General features: G+C 39.1%; 1 protein-coding gene across 4 annotated transcripts in view; it reads right to left on the reverse strand.

Annotated features, from left to right (window-relative positions):
• The window catches only part of Pex23 (peroxin 23), a 986,852-nt gene that overhangs the window by 915,508 nt on the left and 45,999 nt on the right, over positions 1 to 25,345 (reverse strand). For all 4 annotated transcript variants that reach the window (XM_067142270.2, XM_067142269.2, XM_067142271.2 and 1 more), the window contains exon 2: positions 14,775 to 14,957. In XM_067142270.2, the coding sequence (XP_066998371.2) occupies positions 14,775 to 14,957 (183 nt within the window). The remainder of the gene's footprint in view (positions 1 to 14,774; positions 14,958 to 25,345) is intronic.

A 25,345-nucleotide genomic window follows, 5' to 3' on the forward strand; every position in this document is an offset into this window, starting at 1 on the left:
CTTCGACTGTGCATCCATCTTTAGTGAAAAATGGAAACACTGTGAACTCGTACTAGTTTTTCCCTCTGGTATCTATATTTTAGTGCAATCTGGGGTTTAAATCCCATTATTAGTCATGGAGAATGTTTGTGCCGTATAATCCCGAATACCACCCACCACCGAGAAAGACCTGCAGCCTAAATTTGAGACTGCAAAATATGGGAAATAATAAAAAATCAAATAACTTCTATACCTATTTAATTTTCTTCAAATATACCACAAATATAAATTCAAACAGCTTACAATTAATAAAATCATCACAAAAATCATAAATCAGTTTCGTCGCTGGCATCTTTCCACAAATAGTCATCCTCACTACCGTCCACTGAATTTGAAATTCCGTATTTCTTAAAGCTTTTGGACACTAGATTGTTGGGAATTCGTGCCCATGAGGTCTTGATCCAGCTGCATATTAGTCCCACTTCAGGCCTCTTCACTCGTCCGGTTGGTGTTAACGCGTGATCACCATCAGACATCCATTCGGTGTACAACTGTTTCATTGCAGTTTTGAAAGGCCAGTTCAAGCACACATCCAATGGCTGTAGAATAGAAGTGAATTATCGCAAGATCGTTTTTTCCTTTCCTCCTCATATTTTTTACGTCGTCAGTTGTATGTCCTCGGTAACTGTCCAACACAAGCATGTTTCGTTTTTGTGACAAAGCTCCCGAGTGACGTTTCCAAACGCACTTCACCCACTGTCCATCCAGCCGGACTCATGTGGTCTAACAATAACACCGGATGGCAAGTTTCCTTTTGGAAGTGTTTTCCTTTTCAGAACCACATATGGAGGGAGTTTGGTTCCATCCGCTAATATGTACAACATTACCGTGCATCGTTGAGAATCCTTCGTATCCACAGTATTTTCCAACGGTATTTCAAAATAGACAGGTGTCTGGTCAGCATTCCCAATTTGCAACAGCAAATAAGAATTTTGCTTCCTCAAATGAATAATGTGACGCTGAAAGGCTGTTAATTTTTATTCATACGCCCCAGGGAGACGTTGTGAAATAGACGTACGTCTCCGAATGCAAAATCCCTTTCTCCGATAAATGTTTCGGATCCATCCGCGGCTTGCTGTAAAACCCTGTGTTTTGAGTTCTTTTGAGATCTCTAGTGCTTTCAATTGACACATTTCACAAGAAACACCATATCCTAACTCACGTTTTTCTATCACAAATTTGTGGAGTCGTTCTTCAATTTCCGGAAACACTGCACTGTGCCCGCGGAAATCTGCGATCGCCGTTACTTTTTAGAAGTTTTTTCTTCTTCTTTCGCCAATTACGAATACCAATTCATCAACATCGTACTACCTGCCAACGGCACGATTTCCGTATATTTCAGCTTCTCTTACAACTTTGAGTTTCTCAAGCACAATAAATGAACGCTGATGCCATTTTGAATCCATCGCGTACTATCGAGACAGCACTTTCACAGAACAGATACGGAACTCGAATGTGAGCAAGGTAGACTTCCATAACCAACAGTCTTGACTCTCGTAAAGTACGATAACCCGCGAGATCAGCTATTTACACACCCAGCATGCCAGCAACACTTGTGAAACAAATGACGATTGAGCATCCACAGCAGTAGCTTTCATATTTACCGCATATTCTTTTTTTTTTACCGTATTTCATTATCTTACATTTCGCATTTACATGCTACTGTAACCATATTGAGAAAGAAATCGATCTTGTTTTCTAGAGCGCAACTAAAACACAGTAAGACCTGAATGCCCATTTAAATGTGGTATATTGAGTACAGTAACCATATTCAAATCTATTCCAATACTCCATGTAAACATAGTAAATATTTACGAGAATGAACGGCTTGAATACGATCCGCACCCAAGATTTGGAACCAATATTTTGGGTGGTATTCGGGATTATACGGTATTTGGATGTTGTACGAACTGTCTATTTTAACTCTCCGAACTTATCAGAACTGCCACTTTTCTCTTTTTTTACAAGTTGCTTTACTATACAGACAAGAAATGTGTTCCGCCTATCAATACTTTATTATAAATGGATTTACGTCAGTATCGGTTTCGGCCCTCCACGGCCATCATCAGCTGGTATATTACAATATTGTAGCCAATAGATATGTCACAAAGATGTTATTATGATTAGATCATCCGGATGTCTAATGGGGTTAAAAATAAAAATATATTGTACTAATGTTTGTCTATGTGAGGTTAAAATAGTATCTATGATCAATGTGGCAGTGAAGGCTACAGAAAACTAAAACTTATTGAGTATACATTAGACATATTGAGCACATTAAACATATTAAAATACATACAGCACAGTATAAAACACACCAGAAAACACCACCAGAGAACATCAATCCCCACAATAAAGGAAGTCTACCAAGCTCTGAATAAATTTAAAAACTACAAAGCGCCAGGAGAAGATCAGACCTTTGCGGAAATCTGGAAATATGCAGGAACATCAAAAAAAGTTGCCCTCCATCAACAACTTGTCTCTATCTGGATTAAAGAACTACCAGAACACTGGACAACAGCCCTCATTCACCCACTGCACAAAAAAAGGAGACAAAACCGACCCTAATAACTACAGGGGAATCTCGCTCCTAGACATAACATACAAAATATTTTCAATAATCATCCTTAATAGGATAAGTTTACAACTTGAGAAATAACTAGGAGAATATCAAGGAGGTTTCAGACCGTGGAGGAGCTGTCCTGATCAGATCATGAGTCTTAAGCTGATAATGGACTATAACAGGAGAAGAAACAGAGATATTGTGATAACATTTGTAGATTTCAAGAAAGCTTATGATTGCATCCATAGAGAATCTCTGTTCAAAATTTTAAGACACCTTGGACTACACCCCAGATTAATAAACATGATAAAATTGACTCTCACTAACACCAAATCAAAAGTGAATTTAGGGGTGAAATATCAGAGACATTTGAAATTAAAACTGGACTATGGCAGGGAGATGGGCTCTCACCACCATTATTTAACTGTGCTCTAGAAATGGTAATGAGGGAATGGTTTAGGAAATGTCCCCCCCAAAATAAAGATTGGCCGAAAAATCAAAACAAATTGCCTGGGTTTTGCTGACGATTTAGCATTACTAGCAGTGGACATAAAAGAAGCAAAAACCCAGATATCAGAACTTCAAAACTTTGCAAATAAAATTGGCCTCAAAATATCATTTGAAAAAACAGATATTATGCCCCAAAAACCAACACAGCTAAAAGAAGTCACCATAAATGGTAATAAAATCAAAATTGTAACTCAATTTAAATATCTTGGAGAAGTGATAACACATAACCTAAATGAAAAAAATTTCAATCCAAATAAGAACAAATAGATTAGCTAAAGCACAAAAATTAACATGGGATATCTACAAAAAGAAATGTCTGTCAATAAATACAAAAATAAAACACTACAACACAGTTATAAAACCGGAAGCTACATATGCAGTAGAAACACACTTTTACCTGAATAAACAATCCAAGACTGACAGACTTCAGAAAATTGAAAGGAGGATTGGAAGAACCTGCATCAACAAAAAATACCAGAAAGATGGACAGTGGCGGTTAATACCTAACAAAGTCGTGTACAAAGAGCTAGAACCCATTACAGATACTATGCGTAAGAGGAGACTGGGATTCTTTGAACATATCATGAGGATGCAGGATTCGAGACTTCTGAAACAACTAGTACAACACAATCTCGTCTCAAAAAATACCACAACAGGATGTAAATGGATCAGAGAAGCAAGAGAGGATCTGAAGGAAATAGGCCTTACAACAGAAAACACCACAAATAAGATAAAATTGAATACAAAACTCAAGAATACAAACCTTCGTTTTACCCTTACACGAAACAAACCAACAACACGCACATTTTCAACTGAGGAAAGGGCACGAAGATCGGAGCGTCTGAAGGAGTACTGGGAGGACCGCAAAGCCCGAACAATCCCTTCAAAGAGACCTGAACGACGGACTGACTAAAGTGATCCTATGTGGTCATAAAAGAAGAAGAAATCATGTTATTTAATTGTGCTACTGTGAAAGACTGTTCTTTTAAAGAGGTATCAATTGAAACACATTTAGAATTGAGAAACTAATATAAATATTTACTTTAATCCACATGCATTTTTCTTAAAATTACAGTTTAATAAAATTACACGCTAAACAAATTAACCACCTCTCAGAAAGAAAAAAAAAAGAAAAAAAAATAAGAAAACATGTGTAAAGCCTAACCAACATAAGAATTTGTTCCAGAACCTTGAACAACACATTCATACTAACTAATAAGAATGGTACTGAAAGCAACACGTGCCTGCGTCACGTACTAATAAATAACTATAGCTATTGCAAACGTGTGCGCGTACCAACACTCTGTCACAATGTCGGTTGCCGCAAAACTGAAATGTACAAAATTACTTTAGACTTCAAGGCTACTTTACACACACGTACCATATAAATTTGAAAGAGGTATCCGCTGCACCCTATTTAACGACGCTATTCATAAACACACAAAATAAACACAGTCTGGTAGGTAAAGGTAGCGGTATTGCCAACTTACATTAATCAAACAGCAAAATTCTTTGCAAAAATTCCAGATTGTTATACTACAAACAGAAAAAGATTTATTTCTGTTGCCAATACAAGTTTTTTTTAAGTCACTAGAGGTCTATTTTAACACAATAAAATGAAGAATAATTGTAGTTAAAAGATATAATAGTCCATCAGATACGGAAACAAAATTGCTATTCTGGTAATGCTGGGTGTTCGTCTACATTGTACTTGCCATATGCTATACTCTAGTGGTTGCAATATAAAGCAGTTTTGACTTGTGCTTGTTACATGCTGCACTCTACGGGATGAAACTGAAGCATTGCAACATGCAGGCACTGGCACTCCCTCAACACTTAAACCAAGCCAAGCATTCTTTTGTACTGTGTCCTAATGCCCAGAAGTGGGGTCCATGAGACACTCAGAAGTGTCACAAGAGCGTATGTCCGCTTGCACGCTCGATCATATGAACGTATAAGCAATGAATTTCATTATTAGGCCCGTATTGATGGATATGACTTATTTTCTTAATTAAAGTTTAATTGACAACCTAATCAATGCAATATTTTTTTACTAGGACTAGTTTCGGCCAATGTAAACAGCAATCTTCAACTATTCGTAGCAAGACATTTTAAGGAAGGACATAGTGTCATTAAAATTGAACATCTTAATACAAATGTGAAATAGGACTGAATTTTAAAAAGCTATGACCATAAAATTAATATGATCACAGAAACACATATGTACACAATTAAAATATCCAGTATGGTCCATACATAAGGATTTTTTAAAATCTTGATGAACACTTGTTAATTAAAAATTGACATTAATGTATCACTGTCCATTGATGGTCATAAAAAAAGTATGTTGTGAAAATGCATATGAGGATGGTATAATACATTCCTAGTGAACATCAAAACTGCTGCATTAAAATTATCACAGTGTTGAGCTTGAATAATGAGTTTCCACTATATAGTCTACTGATAACACACACAAAATATACTCTATGGTGTACATGTGATTGAAGTATTTGGATCAATCATCTTTTTAAAAATATAATGTGGCCGTATTACACCAAGGGATATTCTGATATTTAAGAAATTAAGTCAAGCGTGATATTGGGGATATCTAGAAAGAAATAAGAATGATCTTGAATGGATCAATGACATAAATGAAGTGAGAAGAAACGTTTACCCCTCGAGGTTCCAGTAGTACACCTTATGCAGCCTTATCAGAGTAGTGTCATGAGCTTGGCGTCAGCAGTAACTTAGACTCACTGTGGCATGGGAGGGAGGAGGGTAGGGGAAGGGAGAGGAAGTGAAAAGAAGGTGGGAGGAGAGAGAGAGAAAGGAGAGAGGGAAGAGAGGGGGCTATTTGGAGGCTCAGTCGTGTTACGTGTGTTTAATTTTTTATCATAGTATTTGGATACTATAGGAATTATTGATTCTAAGAGAACATTAGTATTTTCAGAAATTTTGTTGATGTTAAAAGCGGGATTAGTAAATTGATTGAGAGAAATAAAATCATCTTCCAAGATGTTGAGAAGAGAGCCTTTCTGATTAAAATAAATAATACATAGGTCCTGTTGGATGTTTGAAAAATGGTGGTCGAGTTCTTTAACGTGTAGACCCATAGCAGAAAATCTGTTATGCTGAATAGCATACACATGCTCCAGATATCGTATATTAAAACTTCTCCCAGTCTGAGCTACATATGTTAAACTGCAGTCAGGACATTTCATCTTGTATACATTTGAACACACAAATTTATTGGCTGTATTTAATGAGCTAGGATTACAGAGTTAACAAGAATTATTGTTTGAAGTTTTAAATGCTACCTGGATATTAAATTTTTTTAAGGGATTAGTGACATGATGAATGCTACTATTGTTATAAGCAAAAGTAGCATATTTTTTTCTGTAGTTTTGATTCCCTAATTAGATTTGACTAAGGTTTATGTTTGATTTTGTTTATAAGTTTGTATATAAACTGAAGGTTATGCCATTATTCAAGGCTATTTGATGAATAATGTTTAATTCTGCGTCGAGATTAGACTGAAACATGGGGGCGTTAAAAGCTCTATTGACCATACTATGGTATGATGCTTTTTTTTTTTCTTTCTTCAATTGGCTTTACGTTTCACTGACATGGACAGGTTTTATGGCGACGATAGGACAGGAAAGGGCTAGGAGTGGAAAGGAAGCAGCCGTGGCCTTAATTAAGGTACAGCCCCAGCATTTGCCTGATGTGAAAATGGGAAACCATAGAAAACCATTTTCAGGGTGGAATTCAAACCCATCATCTCCCGAATACCGGCCACTCTTAAGCGACTGCAGCTATCGAGCTCGGTGATGCTCTTTTATGGAAGTTAGGGTGTGTAGATTCTGCTCTGATGGGGTGGAGGTTCGTGTGGGTTTTCTGAATATTTCAAGTGAAAGATTATCTTTTCTGGATATAGTTAAGTCAAGATAATTCATGGAATTATTTTCTTTTACTAATGTGAACTTGATATGAGGATCTATGTTATTGAGCGATTGTAGTAATGTTTCACTGTCAGCTGACCATTTGTCCATCACCATGAGGGCATCACCTGCGCACCTTAACCAGCATTCAATATTCTTTCTGTTATCAATGCTTGTGTGCTCAAGGTGATCGATGTAGATCTAGGCCAAGATCCCCGAGGCCGGCAAACACATGGGAAGACCATATTGCTTGTAAATTATATCACTGAACGTAAAATAGTTGTTACTGAGAACAAACTCTAGAATGTTCACATTCTCTTAAATTTCAAGGGTGCTCAAGTTACTATACTATTTTATATTATGATTAATAATAGTTATGGTTTATTTTATGGGAATGCTCGGATACATATTAGTGGCATCAAGTGAAGCCAATTTTAAAGGTTTTTTATGATATTACAGAGGTAAATACAATTTTTAACAGTTTTATTAGCAAGAAATTTATAGTGATTGCTTAAACATTTTTGGACAAATTTGGAAGGTTTGTAGGTTGGGCTAGGTATACAGTTTATTACGGGTCCCATGGGATCTTTGGGAGAGCTCTGGCTTTGGGAAGTTGAGGGTTCATGTTGATTAACTTGTGTATTTCAGAGTGCTGTATTTGGGAGTCTGCTTCAGATCTCTTTGAAGTTTAGAAATAGGGTCTTTTTTTTGACTTTAGTAAATGTTTTGTCAAAAAAATTCTTCGGTTTTTGTCATATAAGTAGTTAGCTTTTAACATCCCCAAATCTCAATCTGATCTCAATGTATAATTAAACATATTCGTCAAAAAGCCTTGAATAATAGCTTTAGCCTTCAATTTATAAACACTGCAGTATTACCTTTGTCCACTTTAGTCACGTTTAAGTTGTTAAAATCAATTTTACTTTTTAAGTCACTGACTTCTTGTTCAATAGAATTGTAAATATTAGTTTTTAAAATTCTGAATGAAAGTCTGAATTTTTTTTATTTCATAGCACAATTCTTCCTGTTGATTGATAGGAAAGCAACCACATCTATTTCAGTAATTGTAGTTGTGAGGTTGTCAGACATAAAGGTGTCGGCCAAATTATGTTTGGGTTCTTTACCTAATGCACCAAGTTCTGTTTCATCAAAAATAACATGTAATAGATTATTTATAGCGATGGGTCGAACCAGTTCATTCCTATGAACTACTTCACTCATTCACACTCTTTACTGTGCACCGTTCAAATGAAGTAGTTCGTTCATGAAGTAGTTCATGAAGTAATCAAGACTGATGAAGCTGCTGAGTATGTCGTTCAGCAGCGACTTCGTTCACAGTATCTCACTCACTCAATAAAGCTTCATAATAATAATAATAATAATAATAATAATAATAATAATAATAATAATAATAATAATAATAATAATACCAACAGATGGCAGAGCTATGTAATTATGGGCCAAATAGCTTGCTTGCTTACAGCATCTAGATGATGGCTGATAGGGACAGGGAAAAGATAAAGATATAACGAAGGAAATACATTTAATCTAGGGTCATCTTATTTGCATGATGCACTCAACAGTGTCCTCATCTGCCATGTGATACCTGTTTTAGCTGTACTCTGGCAGAAAACACCAGGGTTACCAACGTTATTCGTCATATAATATTTTTTCCTCTTAAAACACAATCCGAAATAGAATGAATATGACTACCACTGCCATAAATATCTATTTATCTACCCTGATGATTCATATAGTTATCCTCCTGTGGGCGGAGGCGGTAGAATAACACCAACAGTATCCCTCTGCCTGTCTTAAGAGGCGACTAGAAGGGGCCCCAGTGTCTCTGAACTTTGTAGCGTGGATTGGCGACTACGGGGCCCTTAGCTGAGTTCTGGCATTGCTTCCACTTACTTGTGCCAGGCTCCTCACTTTCATCCACCCTATCCGACCTCCCTTGGTCAACTTGTGTTCTTTTCTGACCCCGGCGTTATTAGAGCACTCGAGGCCTAGGGTATCCTTCATTTTCACGCCCTTCGTGGCCTTTGTCTTCCTTTGGCCAATACCTTCATTTTTCGAAGTGTCAGATCCCTTCAGCTTTTTCTCTCTGATTAGTTTTAATAGAGGATGGTTGTCTAGTTGTACTTCCTCTTAAAACAATCACCACCACCACCACCATCTTTTATATAGTGTGCTGTCACTAACAAGTAGCTCTCATTTTTAATTGAAGTTCACCCATCCACTGCCAATACAACCGCTTCTGCAGACGACACTGCAAGCATAACACACACACACACACAAAAAAAACCCTGCAAAGTGTTTAAAGTTTTCAAAGATTGTACTGAGAAAATGAGCAGTGAAAGACTGGTCACTGCGTCAAAAGTTATATTCCTCATTCGGTCATTGAAAAGATGGTTTTGCAGATTTGCCAATAACTCTGAAATTCGTGGTGATGTGAAACAGATGGCCAAGAAGCTAGTGGAAGAGCTAAATTGTCGTACTTAAAGCACTCAATATAGGAGAGACGATTCCAGCTTCATCTCTTTAAAAATGATATAAAGTCCGTTCATTTTGATTTATTATTTAATTAGTCTATTCCCCAAGTGCAGTTATGTTTAATTAATTGAGTGTTGTGTACGAGATGAACATTCCTGCAAGGAAGATCCTCTTTTGGCTGTGGATTCAGCGCACGTTTTACTTCCAGATTCACAAGGAAAGCATTTTATTTGCATGTCTGCTGTGCTCACTCTGTCGGATTGTCAGTGTCTTCGTAGGCTATATAACTTTAATGGTGTAATAACACAGTTGACAGGTAGGATGGGACTGTGAGTAAAGGACGTAGCTAGTCAGAGGAGGGAAGAGAGAGAGTGAGCAAGCGACATACAAATCGAATGAGTTGTGAATGATATGAAGTGTGAAAACTTAAGTGTTTGAACTACCAGTTCATGGAAATTGAGTGGTTAGTTCACACTTCATAGGAGTGAAGCGTTCATTTTGAACGACTCATTCACGAGCTATCCATCACTAATTATTTACTGGCAGGTGAAAAATAAAAATCCGATCATTCAGTTGATGAGCTAGGTTTCACAGAAGAAAGTTGAGATTTCCGAGGGTTTGTCTTTTGTCAAGGGTATTCTATTTGCTTAGTATTACTTACGCTGTGAAGTTTTTCATTTTATAGTTGCTGGAAGTTGTCAAATTGGGATCTTGAGGCATGAAAAGCAGCTCGGAAACGAAGCTTGTATAATTTAATATTTAAAAATTATTTTTTCTTATACAGAAATACAATTTCATCTTTTAATAAAATTTTGTTAGTTTTTTGTTGAATATGAAGAGTGCGTGCGGAAACTCTAAGATGTCTATTACGAGTTTTAAGGAAATTTGGAGTCAAACTGTCCTTAAGACATTTTTTGAGAAAAGCTATGTCCTTACCAATCTTAGCTATCTTAATTTCTCTTTTCTGATATTGAAAAGCCTCTTTGAGTGCTTGGTTAGCTTCATACGTATTAGCAATGAATTTCATTATTAGGCCCATACTGATGGACATGACTTAATGATAGTTTTGATGATGACTGTTGTTTAAAGGGGCCTAATATCTAGATCATCGGTCCTTAAAGGTACAAAATGAGACAAAATATGACAATTTAGAAGTCCAAAATCCTCCACTGACCAGAATTCAAAATGTGATGACAAAGAATGAATGGATGGATATGAATTTAAAATAATCAGTGGATCCGCCCCGCAATGCCCTACATTCCCAGAAATTATCATAAAGCAATAGTATTACTGAGCAAGGGACTGCTTCTAAAGCACAATACTGAATTGATGATGCTTGTAGTCTAAAGGGGTCCAAAATCCAGATCATCGGCCCCTCATAATGGTACTTATTGCTAGGAAAGTAGAACCATGGTATTTGTCATGTTGCAGAAGTGTAGACTTGCAATATTCCACACATTATTGAACTACTCACAGGTAATGTAATGCGCACATGTAACACAGGCCTATGATGTTTCTCACGTTGCGGCACCATTTACAGGCAACGCAAGCCTATGGTGTTCCCCCGCAGAGGTGTACTAATCACAGGGACTCTTACTATCCGTGGTGTTCCTCACATAGTGGGTACTAATCATAGGCAAGGTGTCGCTCATACAGTGGTACAAATTACAGGTACTGTACACTGTCGCTACTAATCACAAACCTATTGTGTACCTAACATAGTGGTACTACGCGCAAGTAAAAGTGACCCAAGGTGTTCCCTGCATGATGTTACTACAAGTAGTCTCATGGTTCTAATTCGATCATCCCTTGGTTGTCCCTTTTAGTCACATCTTAGGACAGGCAGGGAATACTGTGGGTGTATTCTTTGTCTGCGCCCCCCACCCACAGGTGGTAATGATAGTTTTATTGACGACTTAATCAAAACATTTTTTTTTTTTTTACAAGGACTTGTTTCAGCTGATGTAAAAAGCAATCTTCAACTATTCATAGCAAGACAGTTCAAGGAAGGACATAATGTCATGAAAATTGAATGTCTTAATACAAACATCACATAGGACTGAATAAAAAATAAAAAAAGCTATGACCACAAATATGTTTGTAAAAAACACACATGTACACAATTAAAATATTCAGTATGGTCCATATACAAGGATAAAAGCATCATACCATAGTATGATCAATAGAGCTTTTAACATCCCCACGTTTCTCATATTGCAGTACCATTTACAGGCAACGCAAACCTATGGTGTTCCCCCACAGAGATATACTCGTACTATCCCGCGGTGTTCTTCACATAGTGGGTACTAATCATAAGCATCTGATCCTGACACTATTAAACAGTATTCGTCAAACAGCCTTGAATAATGGCTTTAGCCTTCAATTTATTAACAAACCTATAAACTAGATCAAACATAAACCTAAGTAAAAAATAACTAGAGAATCAAAACCACAGAAAAAATATGCTACTCTTACTTATAAAAATAGTGGCATTCAGCATGTCACTAATCCCTCAAAAAAACTGTAATATCCAGGTAGCATTCAAAACTTCACACAATAATTCTTGTCGACTCCGTAATCCTAGCTCATTAAATACAGACAATAAATTTACGTGTTCAGATGTATACAAGTTGAAATGTCCTGACTGCAGTTCAACATATGTAACTCAGACTGGGAGAAGTTTTAATATACGATATCTGGAGCATGTGAATGATATTAAGCATGAGATAGGAAAGGCCTAGGCGTGGGGAGGAAACGACTATGGCCTAAACCCTTTGCCGTTCTCCATTTAAAGGTGGATGTCCGGCCGTAATTACCGTGTTTCCTGACAGAGTTCTTTAAATTCCAACAGCCAAAGCAGCATAAACACCACCCTTTAAAAGAAAATAACTAGAAGTCAAACAAATAAAGATATAAATGTAATTTCTTTTGCATTTCGTACCTAAATGATTAGTGCATATAAATGAGTACTCATCCTAATTTTGAATATGCATATTTCGCTCCAGATGGTATTCCAAAAAGCACCCCGTCCTGCACAGTGGTAAATCGCACTGCTTACATTTGAATGCTGTTTGTCTCTCCCGGAAGCTGGCCAATTTTGTTTGTAAACACAAAGCACACACTCTGGTACGACCAGGTATCTTCAAAAGAAAATGAAATTATTTAAGGGTTGGACAGCCGATGGGTACGTTTGCCCGTATATTTGCGGGACATGAAGTTCCCAATCAGCTCCATGGCTAAATGGTTAGCGTGCTGGCCTTTGGTCACAGGGGACCCAGGTTTGTTTTCCGGCAGGGTCGGGAATTTTAACCATAGCTGGTTAATTTCGCTGGCACGGGGGCTGGGTGTATGCGACGTCTTCATCATCATTTCATCCTCATCACGACGCGCAGGTCGCCTACGGGGGTTAAATCAAAAGACCTGCATTTGGCGAGCCGAGCTTGTCCTCGGACCCTCCCGGCACTAAAAGCCATATGCCATTTCATAGCTGTTGCACCAAGTTGTGACAGAAGTTCAGCTGTTTGTTTCCATGAGCTGTGAAAGCTGGTCAGTTATTCATACCATAAAGAATGAAGGTAAAACAACCAATCCTGTATAAATTAGAATTCCTACATATGCCCTTATTTCATCAGCGTTAGTGTTTGCCAGATAGATCAACAGTGCCAGTTTTTCTTTGTAAATATTCGGCATGAATATTCGCCTGCTCTGCAACTAGCACATAAAATTCCGACCCCACATATAATTTCTAAAAAATCTTTTTCTGAACTCCCGGAAGGTAAATCGTGATTTGGACCGGCATTGTTTTCCCATATTTTCAGTTCATGAAATCGAATATTGTGACTCCAGATATCACTAGAAACATTTCTTTTTAGCCCTGTCCCTTGATCTTCACACAGTATTTGTTTACCCCCATGATCCTCAGAATCATTATCACTACTACATCAGAATACAGTTTTGAACCGCAACTAGAAAGCTCACTATCTCCACTAACTTGTAACACATCTTCACTTTCGGATCCTTTCATACCTTTCGAAAACACTCTGTGATTAGATGACATGGTGTGAACTTCAACAAGAATAATCTCTAACTGAAAGGCGATGTTTATAAAGTAGGTCTGCTTGAGAAATACACACAGGAAATGCTGTTAACAAGGTCCTGACAGCTTGCAGAGTCAAGGGAATACAGTGTGGTTTTACAATACTGTTCAATATTTCTCTCAACACACTTCTAATGAACGCAAGTGTGACGAGCGCTTTGGAGTGTTCAGCACAGCAGGGGGGTGATAATAGTCCAGCGCTCTGGAGCATTAGGGACGGCAAAGATTTATTTAATGTACAGCCCGGTGTGAAAATGGAAAACCACGGAAAACCATCTTCAGCGGGGTTCGAACCATTTAAAATTTCTTGAATGAGAAGTTCCAATGTAAATTATTCTAAACAGGGTTATCTTTATGAGAGTTGGTCAACTTGACCTGAATCCAGTCCAGAGCTAGCTCACCTGATGCCTCATCAACTACTCAGGTACAAGTCATGCTGGCTAATAAGGCTAACCCCACACCCACAGATGATCATCGACCATTACCCATTACCAGAACGAATAGCGTGGAAGGCTGGACCACTTCTACGCTGTCCAGAATAAATTTCACGTAGTCACCTAGATTTGAACCCAGGATAAAACGGCAAAAAGGCAATGCCTGACAGTGAGAAAAAGGAATAGGTAGGAGGGTGATTATATCAGAAATTTTTCTTTTAGACCTGTACAAAATAGTTATAGTCTGTGGTACTTCACAATCAACCATGAGAACGAGGAAATTATAAATACTAGAATTAAATACTACAAGAGAAATATATATAGAAGTTGCTGTACAGTGAGCATGGAGGAAAGACTAATGGCAGGGTGCATAAAGTCAAATTTGAGATTAGAACAGGGGTGTAATGTTTCATCTCTAAGTCTTGGTTGCTTTTAAGGAAAATAAAGGAAATACTGATGAAGGAAATGAGTAAAATTCTGCCAAGCTATATCAATCAGTATTACAACATTACTCAGATTTAATTCTACCTTTACTCAGAAAATGAATTCTCTGATGAGAAAATACTTGTGTAGAAATACTGACTGGTTCACACTAGGATCTTCAAGTCAATCACATTATTCACATGCTGCAAGGTTCAGAGCTGATCACATGTCCTTGTATGATGCTTTAATGAAAATATTATGTAAAAACTTACATCTGAATCCAACTGCTGACCATCGAGACTAGTTTCTAAATGCCAGTCACCTTCCCACTGCCACGCCATTGACGGTAGTGCAATCTTTTCTTTGGTTCTGTCTCGTGTCCCATCCTGACTGGAGAAGTGGTATCTGTCTGTTGGTAATAATCTACTACTGAAACCTTCAACGGGCAGCCAACGCTACACAAACAAACAAATACATAGCATTACAATCATGAAGTAAGTATAATTTACATACAAGTAGCACAATTTTATATTTACAGTATGCTGGTAATGATCTCTGTGGTATTCTAAATTGAATCACACTTGTCTGAAAAACATAACCAATTTCACTCTTTCAACATTTAATCAATCATGCTAAAAAGATGCTGTGAAACAGATACATCAGGCAGCAACAGTAACTCTGGGAAAAACAATACCTGGGCAAAAAATACACAAACAGACCTGGTGGTGGGATGATGAATTCCAGCAAGTACTTACGGAGGAAAAAATAGCCTTGAAGACTTGGTGGAACACACGTCTTAACGCTGACCTTCACTGAATACCGAGTACTGAAATTAGCAGCAAAAAGAGCAGTGGTTGTTGCAAAAGCTTGTTATTACAAAGTTCTGTATAACTAGCTTGACATGCCATCAGGAGAAAACAGGCAATATCACCTTGCTAAATCTTGCAATTGTTCAACTCAGGACTTTGGACATATAATGCATATCAAGGAAGCCAACAACACACTACTGCGAGACCAATCAGCTATCCTCCAATTATGGTCAAAATCTTTTGCTCATATCAGCAAATTGCAAGTCCTGCTCCTACCTTAGGACCTGTGCCCTTAATTACAGCTGATGAAGTAATAACTGCCATCAAAAAGATAAATGACTTTTTTTTTGGCAAATTGTTTTACGTCACACCGACACAGATAGGTCTTATGGCGACGATGGGACAGGAAAGGGCTAGGAGTGGGAAGGAAGCGCCCATAGCCTTAATTAAGGTACAGCCCCAGGATTTGCTTGGTGTGAAAATGGGAAACCACCAAAAACCACCTTCAGGGCTGCTGATAGTGGGGTTCGAACCAAGATAAAGAATGGGAAAGCAACTGATCAGATGACATACCAGCAAAAATATGGAAAATGCTTCAGAATTCCTTGCTGCACTCTTCAACCTGATCATCACGGAGAACAAACTTTCTTGCATGTGGACAACTAGCACGACATTTCCAATTTGGAAAGATAAAGGAGATGCGAGTTACTGCGCCAATTACCTCCCTATTCGACTTCTCTTCCATACAATGAACATGTTCGAGCAAGAGCTGGACAACAGGCTCAGAAACATTAACATAACACCCAACCACATGGAATTTCTAGACCTGGGAAAAGTTTCCCACACAACCTTATTTGGAGAATTCTCCACTATAATGGAGTTCCAGAAGTCTATGCGAGCTGGGTACAACTTCTATATTAAAATATCATTAGTGTGGTCCGGAGCCCAGCCGGAATTTTTCTGCCTTTTGATATCACTGTGGGTGTACATCAGGTCCCTGTTTTATCATAACTGTTATTCATCCTCTGCATGGACACAGCAATGGTTGATATACAGATACCACAATCCTGCACCCTTTCCAATGCGAATGATGTGGTACATGCCCAAGAAACACACCTCGAACTTGCACTCTTGGGCAGATAGACTGGCTGAGAATGGACTGCACCTCAAACCAGTGGGACCATCAGAATTAACGATCATGAGCTGTACAAGACCCCACTTTTCAATATCTAGGGTCCATTGTCACCTCAAACTGCAATGCTGCTTCTGATACCAGGGTGAGGTTAAATGCAGCTTGGCTCAAGTGGAGACAAGTTACCGGAGTCCCATGCTATAAAAAGATGCCTCAGCATCTGAAAAACGTTTACAGCACTGTCGTATGCAAAGCAGGCATTTATGGGGCCCAATGACGAAAAAACATGAGCAGGCACTTCATACAATGGAGATGAAGATGCTTCAATGGATTCTTGGACTGATTCGTGACCACATGAGAAATGCAGACATTCGACGAAGATTCATCATCGTTCTTATTGTAGAAAAAATTAGGGAATCTCACCTCCGCTAGTACAGTCGTGTAATGAGAAGGAAAGGGTAAAATACGACCATGTGGAAGACCATTAAAGCGGTGGACCGCTAACATGCGTGATGTTGGCTTAAAATATGAAGATGTCAGCAACAGACCGAAATAGGAGATACAGGAAAACAGCTGGCCCCGAACATTGGGATAAACACCAAGAAAGGGAGAGTTTATTTTCTGCATCAACACTTGGCAATGGGCTGTCTTGAATAGTCATATCTAATCTAATGTTGAAACCATTGAGAAAGTGGGACTGACGTTATCGGAGGTCTATGATGCACTGCCTGAAATTAATGAATATGAAAATACAGACAAAACGTTAGCATGAAGCTGGCAGTCTGGCAAACCTTTACAAAGGCAAACCTTACCCATGATTTTACGTTCCTTAGCTTGAGGGTGATATGGCATCTCATATTACTCCACATTAATGTCATCAGCAAAACTCTACAATGCTTTAACACAGATATATCACAAGCTATTGACTTACTCAAAAAGACAACAGAATATTCCACAAACATGCTAAAGAACTGGCATTCACACTAGATATAGAAAACCTTACAATAGATTGTATAATGCAGGTACAAAAGAAAAGGATAAAGAGACAATTTCAGTACAGGAGGGGAGATAATAGAAGATCCAGAATCGCAGTGCAAAATAAAGTTTGATTTTAAAGTACTGGATGTTATTATGTGTGCTCTAAGTGACAGATTTCATCAAATTAAAAATCACAGCAAACATCTTGAATTTTTGTACATCAGTAAAATTAAAGACTGCCTTTATCAGGCCTTCAAAGAAGAACTCTCGGGGTATAAACCACAATGCCTTCACTTTAAGAATACAGACGGGGAGTTGGTCACCTGTAACCGCCGGAACGTGGAACTTTTGGCAAACTACATAGTCTTACCATAAATACTGTCCCAAATGTTTAAGTAAATTGACACAAAATGGTTAGAGATATTTTAACATCCTACTAACAAGTGTTACATAGATGCATTATGAACCATAACCACAAATAATTATTCAAAATGGCCACCATTTGCACGCACACAGGCCTAAAGTCTTTCTGGCCACTCATCAATGGCATTACGCAATACACCAACTGGAAATTCTGCAACTGCCTTCCGAAGAGACTGCTTTAAGCTTTCAATATTGGAATGTCTTTTCTTGCAAGCCATCTCCTGAAGCTTGGACCACAATTTGTAGTCCAAAGGGTTTAAATCTGGACTTGCAGACGGCCAATCTGAAGTGGAAATGAAATCAGGAACATTTGCCTCCAACCACTGCTGGGTTGCCCGTGCCCTGTGAACTGGGGCTGAGTCCCGCTGGAAGCTTCAGTTCCATCCATGGAAGGGGGTGTTGTTGAGATTCTTGACCAGTCCCTCAAGCACTGTCTCCGTTGTGCCCTCGAAGCTCATACCCCACCACACCATAACTGATGATGACTCCTCTGGATCCTTGGAGCCTTTTCACCAGCTTCTCTAGAGGAATGGGCATATACCCTGTCGTTTTGGGCGTTGAAAGTCTCCTCAACACGGAAAATCTTTTCATCCGTAAAGAGAATTAGACGATGACCATTAGCCGCGTAACGCTTAAGTAAGCGCTTTGATTTTAGGAGCCTCTGGCGCTTCAGTTCATTTGTCAGGGGACGTCCTTTGTGTCGTTTGTAAGCATGGAGTCCCAGGTCAATGCTTAACGTGCGAGATCTGTAACTCACGAGCCATCACTGTCTCCTTACCGGATTTCGTCGCACACGAGCCGCCACTGCTTTGATGAGTTCTGGCGTCCATACTGTGCATGGTCTTCCTTGCCGCAGGAGAACTCTCACAGTTCCAACCTCAACAAATCTATTTATAGTGCGGTAAACAAATTTCTTACTAATTTTCAGCTTCTGGAGGGTTTTGAAAATCTCCTGGTGATTGCTCTACCTTGCGTAACGCTATCACGGCCACACGATTCTCATACTCCCCCCATTCCATCTTGAAAACTGTCTGACTCGTTGGCTGAATGGTTCGCGTACTGGCCTTCGGTTCAGAGGGTCCCGGGTTCGATTCCCGGCCGGGTCGTGGATTTTAACCTTCATTGGTTAATTCCAATAGCCCGGGGGCTGGGTGTTTGTGCTGTCCCCAACATCCCTGCAACTTACACTCCACACATAACACTATCCTCCACCACAATAACACGCAGTTACCTACACATGGCAGATGCCGCCCACCCTCATCGGAGGGTCTGCCTTACAAGGGCTGCACTCTGCTAGAAATAGTCGCACGATATTATTATTATTATTATCTTGAAAACTTCAAACAGACAACTGTAAACTTCTGCAGCTCAACCAACAATGACTCACGTCTTACGATACCAGTTTTGTAGCCGCTCCCTCGTTCGGGCGGAAGTACAGCCACCCTCAAAAGTTGGGACAGTATTTATGGTAAGACTGGGTAGTTTGAGCAGTTGCTCAACTGCGAAGAGCCCACGGAAAGATTACCTGTTGAAGATCCTCCAGAGATACACCTCCCATCTAACCCACCAACAATGCAGCAAGTGGCTAATGCCATCGGACATCATAAGAACTGCAAGCCACCCGGGGAAGATGGCATCATTGCGGAAGCTCTAAAAGCAGGTGGAAATAAGATCACAGAGGCCATACACCAGATCTCGGCCGACTGCTGGGAGACTGGCAGGATTCCTGATGACTGAAAATCAGCTATCATAGAACCTTTACATAAGAAAGGTGACCGCAGTGTTGTCAGCAACTACCGACGGATATCTCTACTGAGAGTAGCATACCAAGTGCTATCAAGGATTTTACTGGACAATGTAGAAAGCCAATGTGATAGAACGATTGGTGAATATCGAGGAGAATTTTGGCGTGGACGGTCCTATACCAAGCAGATCTTTAACCTAAAAACCATTCTCCAACTAAAACAAGTAAGGAGTATGAACACTGCTGTGGTTTTTATAAAGGAGAGGGGATAAAAGTCTCTGGTAAGACCCCAACTAGAGTATGGTTCTGGTGTATGGGACCCTCAGCAGGATTACTTGATTTCCGACAAAAGAGTAGCGTTACAAAAATGTTGCAAAGTTTGGGCTGGGAAGACTTGGGAGAAAGGAGACTAGCTGCTCGATTAAGTGGTATGTGTGATACAATTCCTTTAGTTTTGCCAATTGCCACCTCTTCTCTGTACTGCAAGAACAAGGTGTCGTTTACAATACACCAGTGGCGGCGCGTTCTATATGTTCAGTGGTTCAGTGAACCCCCTAGACATATATAACTCTTAGTAAAATGGTTAGTCAAGTGCATATTTCTTTAATTACGTCTGTAAATTTGAGCTCGGAGCGATAATTTTGACATCAACACTCGGTTGCTCTCCGGAACCAGCAAAAAGGTTCAATTTCTGGACTGCTGGCGCGCGGCGGTGGGACGTAAAGAGGGTTAGCAAGGCGCGGTGACGTGTGGGGCAAGGGAGGTAAGCTGAGAACAAAGCTGAACTATCGCTGGTGACAGTGCCAGCGCTCGACACGATCTACATTGAACAAGCCCGAAGTTAGCCGATGTATTGTCTCAAAGCATGCGGTTAAAATTTGTTGTATACGGTACGTTTTGAAGGGATTTTAATTTCACGATTTTGCATTTTAGATGTAATTAACCGCAATGAATCAAAATACTTTGGTAACTAATATTTGTATAACATAAATGCGCATACGTGGCCTAAGTGAATGTAATTATCGTAAACTTTTAATCAGTAAGAAGTGCTCATAAAAGCAAAATACGTCAATAAAAGAACATAAATAACAACAGGCTGACTAACACGTTCTTGAAGCAGTATTTATTTCTGAACCATCCGGAACAGTACCGTAGTGAATATCTACTCAAGACTGTGTTTAGTGAAGTGCTCTATTGTATCTGACTTTCGTTACCACGGTGTTTGGCGGTGTCTTGATGCGTGTGTCGTGTATTCATCAGTCTGGAAATGAATACCGTTTGGTTTCTTCTAGAGAATACCTTTCCAACACTTGGTTTAGAAGAAAAATGCAGAATAAAGCAGCTGGGCGGGCCTCTTCCCTCCCTGAACATTATTCAGAAGCAAACTAGTAGAGGTAAGGATTTTCGTAGAACATTTAAGCCACAGATTTACGAGAGGAATACTTGGCTATGTGGTTGCGATACCATTAATAGGCTTTTCTGTTTCCTGTGCTCGCTTTATGCTGAGGGTAAGGACACGAATTGGACAAAAGCAGGGGTATCAGATCTCAGCCATTTAACACAAAAGATCAAAAAGCACTAAGCATCTATTACACATAAGAGTGCATGTTTGGATCTTTCAGTTCTGGGGAAAACAGGTATTAGGCAGCAGCTAAGTAGCGCTTTTAGAAGGAATATTGAGAGACATAATGATAGTGTGAGAAAAAATAGGTACATGCTCTCGAAGATCATTGACTGCGTGAAGTTCTGTGGTGATTTTGAACTTGCTTTGAGAGGTCGTGATGAAACATTTGATTCAAACCATCCAGGCGTATTCAGAAGCTGCTTTACTTCGGCATTGGACACCGTTGTTAGGGGTCATTTCAACAATGCTACAGTCTTCAAGGGTACGTTGAAGGACATTCAAAATGACATTCTGGAATGCATGTTGCACGTGTGTCGCGAGAATATTTTAGCTGAAGTAGCTACTGCAGATTTCGTCTCCGTAATAGCAGATGAAACATCTGATGTGTCTTCAAAGTGTCAGTTAGTCATTGCACTTCGATATGTATTAGCTAATGGGGAGCTTGTTGAAAGGTTGTGTACTTTCTTAAGCCCAGCAGGAAAGGACCTCTTCTCATTAGCCGATTGTATAAAACGGGTCCTCACTGAAGTAGTTGGAGAGCTATTTTTTGCTATTTGCTTTATGTCGCACCGACACAGATATGTCTTATGGCGACGATGGGATAGGAAAGGCCTAGGAATGGAAAGGAAGCGGCCGTGGCCTTAATTAAGGTACAGCCTGGTGTGAAATGGGAAACCACGGAGAACCATCTTCAGGGCTGCCGACAGTGGGGTTCGATCCCACTATCACCAGATTACTGGATACTGGCCGCACTTAAGTGACTGCGTGGTTGGAGACCACAAAGAAAAAGTAGTCTCCCAAAGTTACGATAGTGCCAATGTTATGAGCGGCCGACACTCCGGAGTACAAACAATAATATATAAGTAATAATAATAATAACGTAAATGTTTCCACCTTTTCAATACAATATAGCAATAGCCTGGCTATTGCTATATAGCAATATAGCAATAGCCAGGCAAGACTACCCATTTGCTTACTTTGTGCATTATGCCAATCAATTGAATTTAATTCTGGCCCAGGCTGCTAGCCACAGCAAAGAAGTGCAATTGTTCTTTGCCACCACTGGGGAGATTCCAGCATTTTTTTCTCATTCGCCTCAGAGAGTGGCTATTTTTGATGAGGTTGTAGGCAGAAGAGTTCCGCAAGGCTCAGCTACGAGATGGAACTTTATGTCAAGATGTGTTCTTACATTGCATGAGCATAAGGAAGCAATAGTGGAATGCTTGGAGAAAATTGAAGACACGAGCAGACAAACAGCTACTATGAACCAAGCACACGGACTGCGTCTGAAAATACAACAGCCAACGTATACTTTTTGGTTAGATTTCTTTTACAGGGTTATGCCTCACGTGGACATTCTATACAACCAAGTACAAAAGCGTTCTGCTAACCCTGTATCAGTGCAAAGTGCAGTAAGCTCCTTTGAAACGGCAATTTCGAAAGTAAGGGACAACACTGTTGTGGAGGGAAATGTACAAGAAGACAACAGAGGGAAAAGATGCAAAAATAGTTACTACTCGAGGAACATTGCGGTAAAGCAGGTATGCGACGTGATTATAAATCACAGCAAAGAGAGGTTCAACTTCTCTAACCACTCACTGGCCTCCAGCTTCCTTGATCACCAATTCTTCCCATCTTTCCAAAATAATTTTCCAGAGGAGAATCTTACGTATATTATACAATCCTATCCGTTTCTTGACAAACATAAACTGAAAACCGAACTGCAAGTGATTTACTCAAGAAGTGATTTTAAAGAAATGAACAATGCAACTGACTTACTTGTTTTTTGATAGAGAACAATATCAAGGAATCTTTTGGAGAAGTAATGAAACTTTTGAAATTAATTATTACTGTCCCCATGACTACTTCTGAAACAGAAAGATGTTTTTCCACTTCAAAGTGGATTAAGACATTCCTAAGGAGTACAATGGATGAAGAAAGACTGTCTGCTCTCGCTATGTTGTCCATTGAGAAGGAGATGACCCATAAATGAGTCGATTTTAATGAGAAGGTAATGGACTTATTTGCCGCCAGGAAGGAAAGGAGGATGGATTTCCTGTACACACAGACGACAGCTGTTACACCAACGTCTTCAACATTAGACGAAACTGGATCAACTTAAGGTAATTACACTTTACATTCTGTCTTTCATTATTCGTTCTGGTAACTTCGAGCTGCAGCCACGTGCATTCAAACGAAAGTCACTTTTCTAGTTGAACAGTGTCACTATTTTACATCTATGTAAATATCAAGTAACATTAAATTTGGACACATTTTTCAAAGTAGTGAACCCCCAGATGTTTTATCCATGCGCCGCCACTCCAACACACACACCCTCATCCAACAGACTCCTATGGATACAACATCTAAGGTGAAGTTCAAGGGAGAACTATCTAGGAGTTTCAAGATAAAAACTGGGGTACGACAGGGTGATGGCCTCTCACCCATTCTGTTTAATCTAGTGCTTGATAAAGTTATCAAGAACTGGGAATGTACACTGAGGAGTCTAGAAATCAAACCAGTTGCCATTGGAGCTGGGTCCCGAAAGATTGAGATCGGGTGCCTAGCATTCGCAGATAACATTGCAATCCTAACCAACAACTCTAAGGATGCTGTCATTGCTTTTGAAGCCCTGCACGAGATAGTGATGAAGGCAGGATTACAGATATCGTACGACAAAACCAAGTACTTTGAGCCTCGACTTTTCGGAAACCCCCCTTTTGACGACCATACATGGAACGATTGGGAGAGTCAATCGCTTCCGCTATCTTGGTGAATGGGTCCACCCCAATGGTAGAGATGGTACATCCATCTTAGAAAGATGTAACATATTCAGTGCAGCATACCAACTATCCCACAACCATTATAACAACAGGTGCATTTCGAAAAATGCTAAGATTCACTAAATTCACTAAAGAAACCAAAAATAACCGTACACTAAATTACTTAGACTTGACAATAACCAGACACAACAACCACATATCTTACAAGATCTACAGGAAACCCACACACACACCTTAAATACCATAAAAAATTACTCCATTCATCCCAATACACACAAAAGTGCAGCCTATTATAGTATGATTTATAGAGCTTTTAACATTCCAATGACAGTAGAAGACCAAAATAACGAATTAAAATTAATCCACGACATAGCTAAACATAACGGATATAGCAAAGAAATGGTCAACAAAATCAGTCACAAAATAAAATCACAACCTAAAACTAAATTAACTAAAACAGCCAAACCCAAAAAAGATTATGCCCTATTTACCTTTAACAACACCCATATATATACTATAACTAATATTTTCAAGAAGCACAACATGAAAATAGCATTCAAAACCACACACAATAGTACCAACATTATACATAACACTAAAACAGTCAATAATAACAATAAATACAACCAATCAGGTGTCTACCGTATCAAATGTAACAACTGTGACACAAGTTACATTGGACGTACAGGCAAAAACTTCACCATCCGCTACAATGAACATATAAATGCAGTAAAACATAACCATTTCTCATCAATAGGCCAACATGTACAAGAATCCAAGCATAGTTTCACAAACATCAATAACGACATGACGATACTAAACAAACTCCAAGGGCCCACTGCTCAACATAACCGAAGATTTCTATATTTCTTTAGACCAATACGTTAATTCTAATCATAACATTAACGATATTACAGAGAAAACCAGCATCATTTTTGACAAAGCCATTCCGGCATTAAAGAATGATTACCTCAAAATAGTAAACACACGCCCTAACAAACCAACGAATCACAAGCCTGACCCCCCCCTACTTCCCCAATAGTCACTCCTCCTTCCCCTCCACAGCTAACATGAGCCCCAGACGCACTCGTAGTAAAACACAGCAAGCCTTCAGACATATTGGTACAAGACCTCCACAACAACAATAGTAAGTACTCTTTCCATATACACACCAGGCATTCCTTCATACATTCACTATACTTATATTAGCTTATCTTTACAGACTACAACCACAAACGAACATAGACGAGAGAAGTGTTGCCACCAACAGCTTCTAAATTCAAACTCAAGACCTGCAGTTTATTATATTAAAATTGACTGGAGTACATCACAGTTGGATTATACAACACA

This window comes from Anabrus simplex, chromosome 2, assembly GCF_040414725.1.
Source record: "Anabrus simplex isolate iqAnaSimp1 chromosome 2, ASM4041472v1, whole genome shotgun sequence".
NCBI lineage: Eukaryota > Metazoa > Arthropoda > Insecta > Orthoptera > Tettigoniidae > Anabrus > Anabrus simplex.